General features: G+C 36.1%; 1 protein-coding gene and 1 non-coding gene across 4 annotated transcripts in view; both read right to left on the reverse strand.

The window, feature by feature from the left end:
- Positions 1–17,834, reverse strand: part of CSMD3 (CUB and Sushi multiple domains 3) — a 1,308,014-nt gene that overhangs the window by 13,172 nt on the left and 1,277,008 nt on the right. For all 3 annotated transcript variants that reach the window (XM_065902671.1, XM_065902670.1, XM_065902669.1), the window contains 3 exons: positions 15,212–15,323; positions 10,821–11,000; positions 8,061–8,126 (listed from right to left, as the gene is read on the reverse strand). In XM_065902671.1, the coding sequence (XP_065758743.1) occupies positions 8,061–8,126; positions 10,821–11,000; positions 15,212–15,323 (358 nt within the window). The remainder of the gene's footprint in view (positions 1–8,060; positions 8,127–10,820; positions 11,001–15,211; positions 15,324–17,834) is intronic.
- LOC136145352 (U6 spliceosomal RNA) lies at positions 890–996 on the reverse strand. The gene has a single exon (XR_010658788.1). It is a non-coding gene; the product is annotated as a U6 spliceosomal RNA (small nuclear RNA).

Raw genomic sequence — 17,834 nt, forward strand, 5'->3', positions numbered from 1 at the left:
TAATGTGGAATTACCATAGAGTTTACAAGGAAGATTAAATGAATATGAAGTTTTGCTAAGTGTTAGTTGCTATCATTATTATTATACAGATAAAATAGTAAAAATTTTTACTATTTGGGCCTTATATATCATTATATAGTAGAGTATTATACACATATATACATATATATATACATATATATATAGAGAGAGAGAGAGCATGCAATTAGTATCATGAAAAATCCATAGTCCTGACTCAGGGGCCTTTGCAACTCATCCTAAGAGTGGCACTCTGTCCCCAAACCTCAAACCACACAACTATGCTCTGCATGTAAAGGAGACCTTACCTAAAAATGTGATACAATGTACTGGTAAAAAGTCCTTGACTTGGTAAGCAACTTTGGTTCAGTTCAGTTCAGTAGCTCAGTTGTGTCCGACTCTTTGCGACTCCATTAACGGCAGCACGCCAGGCCTCCCCATCCATGACCAACTGCCCGAGTCTACCAAAACCCATGCCAACTGAGTCAGAGAGGCCATCCAACTATTTCATCCTCTGTTGTCCCCTTCTCCTCCTGCCCTCAATCTTTCCCAGCATCAGGATCTTTTCAAATAAGTCAGTTCTTCGCATCAGGTGGCCGAAGTACTGGAGTTGCAGCTTCAACATCAGTCCTTCCAATGAACACCCAGGACTCATCTCCATTAGGATGGACTGGTTGGATCTCCGTGCAGTCCAAGGGACTCTCAAGAGTCTTCTCCAACACCACAGTTCAAAAGCATCAATTCTTTGGCGCACAGCTTTCTTTATAGTCCAACTCTCACATCCAAACATGACCACTGGAAAAACCACAGCTTTGACTAGATGGACCTTTGTTGACAAAGTAATGTCTCTGCTTTTTCTTTTCTTTTTTTTTTAAATATGGAACGCTTCATGAATTTGCATGTCATCCTTGCTCAGGGGTCATGCTAATCTTCTCTATATTGTTCCAAATTTAGTATATGTGCTGCTGAAGCGAGCACTGTCTCTGCTTTTTAATATGCTGTCTAGGTTGGTCATAACTTTCCTTCCAAGAAGCAAGCGTCTTTCAATTTCATAGCAGCAAGCACCATCTGCAGTGATTTTGGAGCCAAAAAAAAATAGTCTGACACTGTTTCCACTATTTCCCCATCTAATTCCCATAAAGTGATGGAATCGGATGCCATGATCTTAGTTTTCTGAATGTTGAGCTTTAAGCCAACTTTTTCACTCTCTTTCACTTTCATCAACAGGCTCTTTAGTTCTTCTTCACTTTCTGCCATAAGGGTGGTGACATCTGCATATCTGAGGTTACTGATATTTCTCCCAGCAATCTTGATTCCAGTTTGTGCTTCCTCCAGCCCAGCATTTCTCATGATGTACTCTGCATATGAGTTAAATAAGCAGGGTGACAATACACAGCCTTGATGTACTCCTTTTCTTATTTGGAACCAGACTGTTGTTCCATGTCCAGTTCTAACTGTTGCTTCCTGACCTGCATACAGGTTTCTCAAGAGGCAGGTCAGGTGGTCTGCCATGCCCATCTCTTTCAGAATTTTCCACAGTCTGCTGTGATCCACACTGTCAAAGGCTTTGGCATAGTCAATAAAGCAGAAATAGGTGTTTTTCTGAAACTCTCTAGCTTTTTCAATAATCCAGCCAATGTTGGCAATTTGATCTCTGGCTCCTTTGCCTTTTCTAAAACCAGCTTGAACATCTGGAAGTTCATGGTTCATGTATTGTTGAAGCCTGGCTTGGAGAATTTTGAGCATTACTTTACTAGCGTGTGAGATGAGTGCAACTGTGTGGTGTTTGAGCATTCTTTGGGATTGCCTTTCTTTGGGATTAGAATGAAAACTGACTTTTCTAGTCCTGTGACCACTGCTGAATTTTCTAAATTTGCTGGCATATTGAGTACAGCACTTTCACAGCATCATCTTTTAGGATTAGAAATAGTTCAACTGGAATTCCATCACCTCCACTAGTTTTGTTCATAGTGATGCTTCCTAAGACCCACTTGACTTCACATTTCAGGATGTCTGGCACTAGGTGAGTGTGAGTGATCACAGCATCATGATTATCTGGGTCATGAAGATCTTTTTTGTACAGTTCTTCTGTGTATTCTTGCCCTCTTCTTAATATCTTCTGCTTCTGTTAGGTCCATACCACTTCTGTCCTTTTTTGAGCCCATCTTTGCCTGAAATGTTCCCTTGGTATCTCTAATTTTCTTGAATTGATCTCTAGTCTTTCCCATTCTATTGTTTTCCTCTATTTCTTTGCTTTGATTGCTGAGGAAGGCTTCTCATTTCTCCTTGCTATTCTTTGGATCTCAGCATTCAAATGAGTATTTTTTCCTTTTTCTCCTTTGCTTTTTGCTTCCCTTCTTTTCACAGCTATTTGTAAGCCCTCCTCAGATAGCCATTGTGCACTTCTTTTTCTTGGGGATGGTCTTAATTCCTGTCTCCTGAATAACGTCATGAACCTCTGTCCATAGTTCATCAGGCACCCTGTCTATCAGATCTAGTCCCTTAAATCTATTTCTCACTTCCACTGTATAGTCATAACAGACTTGATTTAGGTCATACCTGAATGGTCTAGTGGTTTTCCCCACTTTCCTCAATTTAAGTCTGAATTTGGCAATAAGGAGTTCATGATCTGAGTCACAGTCAGCTCCTGATTTTGTTTTTGCTGACTGTATAAAGCTTCTCCATCTTTGACTGAAAAGAATATAATCAGTCTGACTTCAGTGTTGACCATCTGGTGATGTCCATGTGTAGAATCTTCTCTTGTGTTGTTGGAAGAGGGTGTTTGCTGTGACCAGTGCATTCCCTTGACAGAACTCTATTAGCCTTTGCTCTGTTTCATTCTGTACTCTAGGGCCAAATTTGCCTGTTACGCCAGGTGTTTCTTGACTTCCTACTTTTGCATTCCAGTCCCCTATAATGAAAAGGACATCTTTTGGGGATGTTAGTTCTTGAAAGTCTTGGAGGTCTTAATAGAACCATTCAACTTAAAGAGCAGTTAATTTAAAAAATATACCTTTTAATTATTTAATTTAAAATAATTTTGAAGAAGGGAGTGACAAATTATCCTGCACTAGAAAGTTCTGGAATTTGGATGTAATGGACTCACAGGTGGAGGGTAAGAGGAACAGCAAGGGAGAAAGATATTCTAATAGCAGTGCCTGGCAAATTAGTAGGTACACAACAAATGTGCTATTCTTATCTTTCTCATTGTTTATTTTCCCCTGGCCTATACTATGATTTCTGTTTGCTACTTCTGAATATTTAACAAAAATCTGCTACATCTGGTGATTTGTCCATGGTGCTTAGGGGAATTAAGAAAGTTGGTTGAACGAGATTAAAAAGCACTCCAATGGCAGAAGAACACAGCAATGGAAAGAAGTAGGTAGTGGCAGCAGCTACTCTGTATCAGGATAAATTATTGATGTGGTTGTAAACATTTAACAACTGGCACTTCAGAAAACAAATTGACAAATTGATTTGTATTAATAGTATTTGCTGATTCTATAGTGTATATATTTCCATAACTGCAGATTTCAAACCATGAACATGACAACACTGAATGCAGAGTTTGGAAGAATGCACAGAACTGGCTAGAGCAGAGCTCTAGCTTGAGGCTCCAGCATGCCACCACCACCCTCCACCTTTCCCACACACAACCGAGAAATGTGAATCATGATAGGATGGGAGGTAGACACCATTTAGTCATTTAAATCCCTATGTACAACGGAGATGATAATACTTTCTATTGTTGAGCCTAATGTGAGTTTTAAATGTGATCTAAATTAAAGATTTATACTATTTATTCAGTAGTTCTTATAAACTCTAAAATGTTATCCAACTAAAGCTGATGTGAAGCACAATGAAAAGGAGGACGACAATGATGATTATGATCTTTTCTTTTCCAAGATATTTTTTAACTTAAACTTTGCTTCATGGGCCTCATAGCACTGCCATGTTCCTGACTTTGATACCACTACCAAATTATTGTTTCTTTGGGGTAGTCTAATCACTGTGTCATGATTTTAAAAGAAATGTTTCTAATATTTTCCCACTTTAGATGAAATTGCTCAAGAGTTTTATAGCTACCTTTACCCAGGTTAAAGACATTCTTTTTCTTTCTAATTTATTAAAACTCTTAAAAAATTATAAACAGATGTTCAATCTTATAAAATAGTTTCTGTACAAGTCTTGTGATGTTCATAATTTGTGATGCTACTTTTTTAATGTGATAGATTATGTTTAAGGATTATTTACATATCATGAAAATATCTATGTATATCTATCATCAAAATAATTTGTTGATAATGTTTTATCTTTATGATAATGGTGTACAGTTGATCCTTGAACAACATGGATTTAAACTATGAGGCTCCACTTATGCAGAGATTTTTTTCAATAGTAAATACTAGAGTACTACTATACTGATTGATGATTGGCTGAATTCATGGATGTAAAATCACAAATACAAAGAAATCTTGAGTAAAGAAGAAACACAGACTGAGGGTTAACTACAAGCTATATACAGGGTTTTTGATTGCACTGAGAGCCTATCACCTTTAACCCACTTGCTGTTCAAGAGTCAACTGTATTTAATTCACTAAGGTTTTAAGTAGGACTTTTTAATGTATAATCCTACATCAAATGGGCCTATAATTTTTTCATTTTTATAATGTCTATTTACTTGAGTTATTAGAGTTATATTGGATCCATAAAATGAGTTTCTTTAATAGTTTTTATAAAACTGAGATGATCTGTTCCACTCCTTCAAAATTCTGTAGAGCTTATTAGTAGAGGCATATTTTTTTCTTGTGAAACTAGCTTTAACTACTACTTTATTTCTTATAGTATGGTTCATTTTTCTCCTATTAGTTATGTTAAGATACACTTTTTGAGTAACTTGCCAATATTTAACTTTTTAAAAATTGATAATTATGTATTTTCTGTTGTTTAGTCACTAAGTTGTATCTGATTTTTTGTGACCCCATGGATTTCCCTGTCCTACACTATCTCCTGGAGTTTTGCACAAACTCATGTCCATTACCCTGGAGAAGGAAATGGCAACCCACTCCAGTATTCTTGCCTTGAAAATGCCATGGACAGAGGAGCCTGGCTGGCTCCATGGGGTTGCAAAGAGTTGGACACAACTGAGCTACTATCACTCATGACCATTGATTCAGTGATGCCATCCAACCATCTCATCTTCTATCACCCCCTTTTCCTCCTGCCTTCAATCTTTCCCAGGGTCTTTTCCAATGAGTCAACTCTTCAAATCAGGTGGCTAAAGTATAGGAGCTTCAGTTTCAGTATCAGTCCTTCCAATGAATATTCAGGACTGATTTCCTTTCTGATTGACTGGTTTAATCTCCTTGCTGTCCAAAGGACTCTCAAGAGTCTTCTCCAACACCACAGTTCGAAAACATCAATTCTTTGGCACTCAGCCTTCTTCATAGTATAGTCCAACTCTCACATCTGTAGCTTTGACAAAACCATAGCTTTGACTAAATGGACCTTTGTCAGCAAAGTGATGTCTCTGCTTTTTAATATGTTGTACTGGTTTGTCATAGCTTTTCTTCCAAAGAGCAAGTGTCTTAATTTCATAGCTGCATTCACCATTCACAGTGGTTTTGCAGTCCAAGAAAATAAAAGTCTGTCATTGTTTTCATTTTTCCCCCATCTATTTGCCGTTTAGTGATGGGACTCGATGCCATGATCCTAGTTTTTTGAATGTTCAGTTTTAAGCCAACTTTTCCACTCTCCTATTTCACCTTCATCAAGAAGCTCTTTAGTTCCTCTTTGTTTTCTTCCATTAGGGTGGTGTTATCTGCATATCTGAGGAAATTGATATTTCTCCTGGCAATCTGGATTCCAGCTTGAGCTTCATCCAGTCCAGCATTTTGCATGATGTACTCTGCATATAAGGTGAATAAGAATGATGACAGAATACAACCTTGATGTACTCCTATACCAATTTTGAACAAGTCCATTGTTCCATGCCCAGTTTTAACTGTTGCTTCTCAATTTGTATACAGATTTCTCAGGAGGCAGGTAAGGTGGTCTGGTATTTTCTGTTATATATTATTAATTTATTCAATATATTCTCTAGTTAGTCACATTTCCTTTTGAAATGTTATTTAATTTTTGTTCCTTTCTTGATCAGTCTTACCAGAAATTTTTCACTTTGAACATTTTATAAAATAACTACCTTTGGCTCTGTTGAGATTTTTTTCATTATATCTTCAGATTTTTTTGGTTTATTTGTTCATTTTTATTATATTGAATTCTGCTTTATTTTTGTCATTCCATTATACTTTTTATGTATTCTTAATAGGACATTAATCAATTCCGAGGTTTTCTTTTCTTCTAATATAAGGGTTTAAAGATTTATATTTCCTTCACATCTTTACAGCTTCTAGTCCCCAAGTTTTGATATTTAGATTTTTCAGCATAATTAAGTTCTGTTGTTATATTGTCCATTTTAATTTCTTCCTCAATTCATAAGTTATTCATTAGTATTCATTTTGTTCTTAATTTCCAAACACTGAAGCATTTAAAAAAATTATACATTTTCTTACTGACTTTCAACTGCACTATGGTCAAATAAGACTAACTGGGTTTTGAAATTTATGTAGATTTATTTATTTCTTGATATATGTTCAATTATCATAGTTTTCCCATGAAACTTTAAAGAAAATATATATTATCTCATTGGTTGATGAGAAATATTTATATGTGTATATATATATATATATATATATATATATATATGTATGTATGTATATATATATATATACCACTCCATGGGGTTGCAGAGAGTTGGACATGACTGAGCAACTAGCAATTTTTAAAATATTATATAACACATATTAGTTTTTTGTTTACTTCTTCCATATTCTTTTATAAAACCCGTCTACCTGATTGGTGGCCACTGGCCATGTTTTGCTGAAGAGAGTCTAGGGTTATACTCTTTGTGCTGGAGCTATTATTCTGAGCACCATTCTGGCTCTCAGATAAAGCATCTTTCTTGGAAAGTGCTGGGAATTGATTGACCAGTGTGGTTTTCTGATTCCATGCAATGTTTTCTCTCTTATGATGACATATTCACTGGTTACTTTAGAGAAATTCAGTCTGTTTTCACTGACCGTTGAAAAAAATCAGTTTTTCGGACTGATTTTTTTTTTTTTTGGTAAGCAGTACAGTTTCACCGTATGTACACTGAGAACTTCTGAGACCAACAAATATTACATTCTAACATTGTACCTGGCTAATTACAACTGGACCAAATCTATTTCCAAGGTAGATTAGATGTTGAGGCTTTAATTCTATGTGTAGTTTTTCATTTCTACCATGTAAATATAATATTTACTAATATGTTAAAAAGCAGGTTTCATATACTGAGGCCCTACCATGAGCTAAGCACTTTATACTTCATTTCCATGAAGTTCATTCATATTAATCTAATCATTACTATTGTTTTTTTGTATAGATAAAGAAATGGAGGGCCAGATATAGAAAGTATCTTTTCCAGAGCATTCGGGTAGGCAGTGTATAAAATGGGAATTATATTATGGTTATAGGACTTCAAGTTCCCTACGTTTAATGATTAAATAATTTTGGTTTTAAATCAAACCATTGAAAATAGACTGGACAAGTTCTAGAAGTTGGTCAACTTTTACTCTCAACTCCAAGTGTATTTGGTTCCTTCTTTAAAAAAATTACATTTAAAAATTATTTATAAACCTCATTTTGATTTTAGTATTTTAAATAAAACATTACCATTATTTTATAGCTATTTGCAGATATTCTTGAAGGGAAATTTTATAGAGAGAACTATACAAAATATTTTTGGAATATTAACATGTCACAGTGTTACACTGCTTGAAGTTCAACATCTTATAATACACATTTTCAAATTTCAAATTCCAAACAGTAAAATGCATCATTTTCCCATGCTGAAATATATTTTTCTAAATAAGTGGTCGTCACTTTGTTAATGATCACCTTTAGAAACCATGACTACTAGAAAAGCAATTGAAAAGACTAACCACTTAGCTTTGGGCTGGGTGTTCCAAGTGCAGGTCTAGGATCTTTCACCAATATTTTGGAACCAGCTATGAAAAGAAACAGAAACATTTACAAAATTTAATATAATTAATAACACACATATACAGACACACACATACACAATGTGATGCCTTGTCAATTTTCTTCTCTGACATACCATAATTTTCTCCAAAATGTTCTGTTACTATAGCATCTCAGCCCCCACTCAACACTACTATTGTACAGCTAACAACTTTAATAATTATCTTCATCAGAATCCAGTGTGGCAAAGAGAATATTAGTGTTGCCTTAGCATTTTTGCAACCTATTTCTTATTTAAAAGGCATAAATCAACAGGGAAACAATTGATTCCAACATGGAAGCTGAGGGCTAAGGGTATGTTCCTGTTGCTTAAAGACAAATAATTTGGATAGGTTTCATGTTTAAGAGTTAAAAATTATAGGGAATTCACTGGTGATCTTGTGGTTAGTACTCGGTTCCTTTATAGGCCAGGCCCAGGTTCAATCCCTGGTCAGGCAACTAGGATTCCACAAGCTCTGTGGCACGGACAAAAAAGAAAGAGGAAGCAGAACTGAGTAAAAAAGTTGTTAAGGTATCCCATGGTGTCATACGAAATTGACTAGACTCAAAGGGAAAGGTTTAAAGTTCCAAGCCAAACCAAGAAGAGCCCAGAATCCTGTGCGATGCTGAATATGTCTGCAAAGTTGAAACAGCTGTGATATGCAGTGCTTGTGGACCTGCAAAGATGTACATCTTTGACCAAAGAACAATGTGATGTCTTTAAAGGCTTTAAAGAGAAGTTATTTGGGTGAACATCACCTTGGCTGCAAGATAGAGAACAATTTGGAAACAAGTAGGTATCGATTTGGACAGTGAAATTAGAAGGCCATTTCAGTAGTCTCAGTAGAGATAATGCTGAGTTAAACTGCTATAGTAGTGATGATAAACTGAGAAGTGGACAGATTTTTTTGTTTAAAGCTACTAAAATTCTGGTGGACTTAAAGGGACAGGAAGATGTCAAAGGTGATTACTAGATTTCTATTTATTATGTGATGATGGTATCAGTAAGTTAGGGAACATCAAGAGACAACAATGGTGAAGGGAAATTGATGAGTTTATACTTGCATATATTATTTAAATATCTTTGAGAAATTCAAGAAGCAATATCAGGTAAGCAATTGAAAATATAAATCTGGGACTAAGAGCAGATATATTAGCTAGAAATATTAATTTGTAAATAACCTTCATAGAGGAGACTAAGTCATTGGCTTGGATGAATTAGATCACCTAGGGAGAGAACACTGAGTGAAAGGAAGAGAGAAAAAGAACTGAGCTTTAGAAAAGAGAGAAAACATTAAGCTTAAAAAGGAAATGGAGAATATGTAGCCAGAAATTTGAGGGGATAAAATATTTATTTATTCAACAAATACTGATTAAACACTTTTCACATATAAAGCACTGCTCCAGTGATCAAAATTAAACTTGCAAATACGTTGACACAGTTTCTGGCTTTTTTTTTTTTTTTGAGTTTATATTCTAGTTGGAAAAGGGCAGATGAAAGGATAGGAGAGTGGAGAAAGACAATGACAAGTAAATAAAAGAATAAGATCTCACATAGAAGGAATTTCTATCATGAAAAAACTTTAAAAAGAAAAAAATCTATAGCACTCTACAGAAGCAAAGAGTGAAACATTTCACAAGGAGAAAGTCATTTACATTTGTGAAGGCTTCAAGACATCAAGAACTAAAGGCCTGAAAAAAATGTATTGATGATTTTATTAAGAATTCTAGAAAAACTTCCTTTATTCCTTCTTCTGGAAACCGTTCTTCCTTTGGTAAACTCATTATTTCTTGTCCAGATAGAGATTGTCCTGATCAAGTAAAGCAGCTACGCAGGTAAACACATCACCTAGATATGGTCACACTGTCATATAATCCTGACTGAGAAATGAATTTGGAGATTGATTACATTAAAAACTTTGACAATCAGACTTCTGGATACTGCTTTCCTAACCAACTTTTGGGAAAGGCTTTCTACCAGATTTACTCTACCAGAAGGATATAAACTCAGGAATACTGGGAGAAATTTTCACTACTGAAGTAGGTTGAATATTATATGTTCCAAATTTATGTTCACCAGGAACCTCAGAACATGACCTAATTTGGAAACAGAGTTTTTGAAGATGTAAAAAGGTGGGAATCTTGAGGTGACATATTATTGAGATAATCCTTAAATCCAATGACTGCTGCTTTTCTAAGTGAGGAGGACATGCAGAGATACATAGGAAAAAAGGTCATGTGGAAAATAGAAACAGAAATAGCAGTGAGGCCTTTAGGAGCCCCTGAAAGTCAGGGATAGCCAGAAGCCATAGGAAGCTAGGAAGAGGTAAGGAATGGTTCTTCCCTAGAGTCCTCCGAGGATACAGGGCCTTGCTGACACCTTGAGTTTAGGTTTCTGGCCTCAGAACTGTGAGAGAATAAATTTCTATTTTTTTAAGCCATCCAGCTTGTAGTACATTTTTATGGTGACCCTAGAAAACTAATATACCTACTGTGAGCAGAGAACTAGGAAAAGTAATGAAGGTAAGAAGAAAAAAGCAGAGCATGAAATGACAACATCACCTCTACTTTTGTTCCTAGTTAATTAATTAATCATTATTATTATTTTTTGTCTCTTATATCTGAGGAAAACCAAGATAGTACAAAATCTTCTGTTGCAAGTTTTTATAGAGGAAACTTACCTTCACAAACTGGAACTTTTCCAGTCCAGGTGTTATCAGATCTACACACTCTATGTTCTGTTCCACCAGCTAAGAAGAAGCCAGGCTGGCAGGTATAAACTAATGTATATCCATGGGATGGAAGGTCCATTCCTACTACGTTTGCATGAGCAGGAGTTTCTGGCTGTTTACAGCTGTGGGCTATGTTAAAGAAAGGGAAAAAGATATTCAGTTTTATAAACATGTTAAAAAATTTTGAGATTGGAATCATTATATATTTTTATAGCTGTGTTAATGCCTTTATACGGGCTTCCTTGGTAACTCAGTAGTAAAGAATGAACCTAATGCAGGAGATGCAGGTTCAGTCCCTGGATGGCCACCCATTCCAGTATTCTTCCCTGGGAAATTCCATGGACAGAGGAACCTGACTCTTTTATGGGGTCGCAAAATAGTCAGAGATAACTTAGTGACAAAACAACAATGCCTTTATATAAATATACCTTTAGATATTCCAACGCATCAAGGAAAGCCTATCAATGTAAATGTAAATACTTTTACAGACTAGCATTTTCTAAACAAACATCTCTGGAACACTGGTGAATGTTAAAAAATAAATAGAGAAAAAACAATGGATGTATTCTGGAGAGTCAGTATATATTAGTATTTTAAAGAATCTATTAACTCCCGCAGTAAGATAACTCTTAAAGTTTATCAAACTCAAACTTTATATACCAGTTTAGGAAATATTAATTTGTAATTTTTCATTTATTCACTTCAGTTCAGTTCAGTTGCTCAGTCACGTCCGATTCTTTGCAACCCCATGAATTGCAGCACGACAGGCCTCCCCGTCCATCACCAACTCCTGGAGTTTACTCAAACTTATGTCCATGAAGTTGGTGATGCCATCCAGCCATATCATCCTCCGTTGTCCCCTTCTCCTCCTGCCCCCAATCCCTCCCAGCATCAGGGTCTTCTCAAATGAGTCAGCTCTTTGCATCAAGTGGCCAAAGTATTGGAGTTTCAGCTTCAGCAGCAGGCCTTCCAATGAACACCCAGGACTGATCTCCTTTAGGATGGAATGTTTGGATCTTCTTGCAGTCCAAAGGACTCTCAAGAGTCTTCTCCAACACCACAGTTCAAAAGCATCAATTCTTCAGCACTCAGCTTTCTTCACCGTCCAACTCTCACATCCATACATAATCAGTGAAAAAACCATAGCCTTGACTAGATGGACCTTTGTTGGCAAAGTAACATCTCTGCTTTTTAATATGCTATCTAGGTTGGTCATAACTTTCCTTCCAAGGAGCAAGTGTCTTTTAATTTCAGGGCTGTAATCACCATCTGCAGTGATTTTGGAGTCCCAAAAAATAAAGTCTAACACTGTTTCCTGTTTCCCCATCTGTTTCCCATGAAGTGATGGGACCAGATGCCATGATCTTAGTTTTCTGAATGTTGAGCTTTAAGCCAACTTTTTCACTCTCTTCTTTCACTTTCATCAAGAGACTTTTTAGTTCCTCTTCATTTTCTGCCATACGGGTGGTGTCATCTGCATTTCTGAGGTTATTGATACTTCTTCTGGCAATCTTGATTCCATCTTGTACTTCCTCCAGCCCAGCGTTTCTCATGATGTACTCTGCATATAGGTTAAATAAGCAGGGTGAAAATATACAGCCTTGATGTACTCCTTTTCCTATTTGGAACCAGACTGTTGTTCCATGTCCAGTTCTAACTGTTGCTTCCTGACCTGCATATAGGTTTCTCAAGAGGCAGGTCAGGTGGCCTGGTATTACCATCTCTTTCAGAATTTTCCAGTTTATTGAGGTCCACACTGTCAAAGGCTTTGGCATAGTCAATAAAGCTGAAATACATGTTTTTCTGGAACTCTCTTGCTTTATGGATGATCCAGCAAATGTTGGCAATTTGATCTCTGGTTCCTCTGACTTTTCTAAAATCAGTTTGAATGTCTGGAAGTTCATGATTCATGTATTGCTAAAGCATCGCTTGGAGAATTTTGAGCATTACTTTACTAGCGTGTGAGATGAGTGCAATTGTGCGGTAGTGTGAGCATTCTTTGGGATTGCCTTTCTTAGGGATTGGAATGAAAACTGACCTTTTCCAATCCTGTGGTCACTGCTGAGTTTTCCAAATTTGCTGGCATATTGAGTGTAGCACTTTCACAGTATCATCTTTCAGGATTTGAAATAGCTCAACTGGAATTCCATCACCTCCACTAGCTTTGTTCGTAGTGATACTTTCTAAGGCTTACTTGACTTCACATTCCAGGATGTCTGGCTCTAGGTGAGTGTGAGTGATCACAGCATCATGATTATCTGGGTCCTGAAGATCTTTTTTGTACAGTTCTTCTGTGTATTCTTGCCACCTCTTCTTAATATCTTCTGCTTTTTTAGGTCCATACCATTTCTGTCCTTTATCAAACCCATCTTTGCATGAGATGTTCCCTTAGTGTCTCTAATTTTTTTGAAAAGATCTTTAGTCTTTCCTATTGCATTTTTGTCCTCTATTTCTTTGCATTGATCGCTGACGAAGGCTTTCTTATCTCTCCTTATTCTTTGAGATTCTCTAGGCAAGAATACTGGAGAGGGTGGTCATTTCCTCCTCCAGGGGATCTTCCCCACCCAGGGTTTGAACCTACATCGCCTGTGTCTCCTGTATGTCAGGCAGATTCTTTACCTCTGAGCCACTGGGGAAACCTTTCATTTTAAATTAAAAGGCACGTTTTCTAAAGTTAAATTCAGTCACAGTTCAATATGTTGATTTGCTGTTAATATTACTAATGTAGAAAGTACAACTTAATAATTTTTTGCACATGGCATTTTCTGGCCATATTTTAGGTTCATATGCTGGCAGTAATTTTTCATTCATTTGATTTTTCTGTCTCCTTTTCTCCATGGTTTTACCCATTACTAAATCTCTGTCTTAACTCCACTATTTCACTTCTGACACTACTTGATCCTGCCCCTCAGTTTACTTGTTTTGTGTCTTGTGATAACCACTCCCTTCTTGGTCAAAAAGAGATGCTATGAAGAATTCTCCGGCTAAACAAGACACAACTAATCATGTGTTCATGAATATAGACCTTGTCTGAGAAAGAGTGTTCTGTGGACAAAATTTGTTTGGAAAACAATTTTTCCATTTTTTTCTTAGTGGAGAAACAACTAAACTGTAAATAACATCTAGTATTTTAACACTTATGTAAAAAATAATGCTCTATGGCTTATATTTAATATAACTCAGTTAATAAAATTTCATTCTCATTGGGGAAATAAATACAAATAGTGTGTTTCTGCTATATTCTTAATCCTAATTAGGCACATATTAGAAATTCTGATATGCTCTGTAGTAACAGAAGCTACTTAATTTTATTTAAATCATTATATGCCAACTGCATATAATGCAAAGAATCTTGGTCTCCAAAGAATCTTGGTTTACTATGAAATGTTTAGTCACATCCCACACAGCTGCTGTAAAGTACATACACACTCTAAGGAATTCTCTTTTAGGGAATTTTGCTATAAAGTATAAGCCAGCCAGACATGTGACATGACTTCTCACTGGAGTGTTCTACTGCTTTTCAGTAAACTGTGGATCCACATGAGCCCCCATTATTATTTGGGTGATTCTGACAGGGATAGAGTAAATTCGCAGGACTTATTTGGACTTCAGGAAATCCTAAAGGCTAGATGTCTTTCTGATGAGTATTTCTACTCCTGCTTACTCTTTATTTTTCTCCCCACCCAAAAAAGATGGAGGAAGAGGTTAAAAAGAGGAAATAAGAGGGGGGGGGGGGGGAAGGATAACTCACCAGCTAAAATTTATTTCCAGCTATAATTCAGAAAAGACTGTTTACTAATCTTTGTTCTTATGCAATCTCGTTAGAAATTTCTTCCAACTTATGGTCAGAGCACATTTAGAAGCTTAAGGAAATTCTAAGCAATATTCAATGATTTGGTTAAGGTATACATGCATATTTTTTTCCATGGATGTTTCTAGCTCTACTCAGGTTCTCAGAGAGTTTAACAAGTGAAAAAAGATTGAGTCACTACTATGTTGGAACCTCCTATATCTCACAGTACTTCAGATTCATAGGTACATTTCCATGAACCAAAAAATCATCATTATCTACAATTACCATGTCGCCAAACTGGACACAGTTACAAGAGCTTTACAAAAAGAACAAAATTGTTCCCTGTGCCTTCTGACTTCTTGAAAAATAATGCTCCTCACCAGGCATGGGGTTATGCTCTAGTAATAACACTATATATGTGAATTATGTTTTATAATAACCTAGAAGTAATGTGACTCACCATTTACATGACATAAATTTATTTTCACACTTGGAAAATAATGCATATAAAGTCTTATCCTTTATAAGTATAATTTCTTATACTTACGTATGCACTCAGGCTGAATTCCACTCCATGTGAGGTCAGGAAGGCAAGTCCGTGTTGTAGACCCTTGAAGAAGATGTCCTTTTTTGCAGTGGAACTGCACAACACTTCCCACCTAAAGCAAATTACAGACAAAAAACAAATGTTCCAATGTAACTTCAAATGCAGCAACAGACAGAAAAAAGAAAAAAAAATATGGATGATAAAATGCTTTCGAAAGAAATTCTGCATGGTAGAAGTTGGAAAAAAACTTATATCTGATTTAAAGTAAAAAATGGGGAAAAAAAGACCAAAGAAAAAAAGTAACTTAGATCTCTGTGTACATTCAGCATCAAATACTTGAATACAACTTATACATAGAAGTCAGACTTTTTGCCATTGTAATTTGAAGAAAATTTGTAAGATACCAAAAGGTCGATAAGCTATATATAAACATAAGATAGACAAAGTTAAATAAAGATATATACATGAAGATGGATAAAGACATATGCAGAAATAAAGATAACTAACAACATAAGAGGCAAATGAATGTGGAAGACAGTAAATGCAATATGAGATTAGACATGAAGGTGTTTACTGAAGGCTATAGTGGTAACAAAAAATACAATGGAAGACGTTATTTGCACTAAGCTTTTAGTGTTAGTCGCTCAGTCGTGTCTGACTCTTTGCGACTCCATGGACTCGCTAGGCTCCTCCGTCCATGGGATTCTCCAGGCAAGAATACTGGAGTGGGTTGCTATTTCCTTTTCCAGAGAATCTTTTAAGAGATATTGAATTTGTATAAATATATAGAACAAAGGTTCTCAAGGTGGGGTCCCAGACCAGTAACCTCAGCAGCACCTAGGAACTTGTCAGAAATAGCAACTCTGGAACCTTAGCAACCAGTTATTTGTGATTTAACAAGTCCTCCAAAAGATTTTAATGAGCACTGAAGTTTGAAAACAACTGATATAAGAGTAGACAAGATAAGAATATTATGAGAAAATACATAGTGGTTAAAACATATACCACGATATTAATAGTTTAGGAAAAAAGAGCACTTTTGGTTAGTTAACATAGATAATTTACACAGTGAACTGCGGATTTGGGAGAAAAGTGGTAAACTAAGAGATACAGGTGAAAAGGAAAATAGACCCCAGAGGCATGTATACTTGGCTTTAACTTTGAATCTGATCTTACTTGAATAAGTTATATCTCCTCTTTGAAACTTAATTCCCTATATAAATGTAAAGATGATATTATTTACCTTGAGATATAAGGATTAAATTAAATAGAATATATTCATTCCATATGGGCATGGGATATAAACTTTAAATAAATTACAGCAGTAATTATTAGAACAGAGGTATAATCAGTTTCTGAAGAATCTCAAATAGCAGGCTACAGTGTTTGAATCTCTCAAAAAAAAAACCCCATAAAACTTCTAAAGCTTTCAGAGCAACTAAAATTTCTGTAGAGAATAATATTTTTGAAAAATTAAACTAACCACTGTATGGGGAAACCACAAAACAGAAGAATGATGAACAGTAATTGTAATTATGAAGCTTGTGTTGCCATTTTAGATTTGAACGGATAAAGTTTGACCAACTTGTGGCAACAGATATAGAAAGGAGGTTGTTTACTTAAAATATATTACAGGGAGAAAGTTACCAGGATTTATTAAGGGGTTAGAGACAGGAGAAGACAAGGATTATTAGAGTCTGCCACTTCAGCCTTCCCCAGTCTGAAAATGTTCAATTGTTGCCTTAGGGCTTTTCACATTGAGACAGCTATATTCCACCATCTTCATATTCTTGTTATCAGCAAGAACTATGCTACAACCAAAACATTTAGTTCCAATAGTCATTCTCATAAAAACCTTTATCCTTCCAGTTTTCTCATATAATGTCTTCCATTACAGCCTCATCTCTGCATCCAGGAAATTTCTTACCCTCTTAAAGCCTGATTTTGTCCAGTGCTACTACACTGCTCTGCTCCAGGGAGCACTTTTCATGCTGTATTCAATATGTGCTAAATTCCTCAGTCGTGTCTGAGTCTTTGTGACTGACCCTATGGACTGTAGCCCACCAGACTCCTATGTCCATGGAATTCCCCAGAAGAATACTGGAGTACCATTTCCTTTTCCAGGGGATCTTCCCAGGGATTAAGAACATGCCATTCACATACTCCCTGAAGTTGTGCAATATAGTGCTACAGGTTTTTTACTTCCTTGTGTGATTTATACACCTGATCATATAGACTTGGCAATTTTGTTCTTTTGTAAGACCAGCTCTCCAAAACCCACCACCTCAATCAATCCAGCAATATTACTCTAGCTGAATCTCAGATAATGACCACCCTTCACCCATAAATCTTTCCTCTTAATCTACCATTTTACTTCCTAAATCTTTCTGAAACTGTCCCCTTCCTTTTCCCCCACATATGCAACTTATTTCAGTCCTCAACATTATTTCTCAATGATTCTCCAACTTTAGCAGATATCTTAATCACCAGAAGGGCTTTTCCAAACACAGATAGCTGAGCCTCCCTCAGGAATTTCTGACTAAGTAAATCCAGAGGAGATCCCCAAATCCACATTTCCAAGTTCCTAGGTAATATTGCTGCTGCAGATCAAGGATCAAACTTT

This window comes from Muntiacus reevesi, chromosome 12, assembly GCF_963930625.1.
Source record: "Muntiacus reevesi chromosome 12, mMunRee1.1, whole genome shotgun sequence".
Taxonomy (NCBI): domain Eukaryota; kingdom Metazoa; phylum Chordata; class Mammalia; order Artiodactyla; family Cervidae; genus Muntiacus; species Muntiacus reevesi.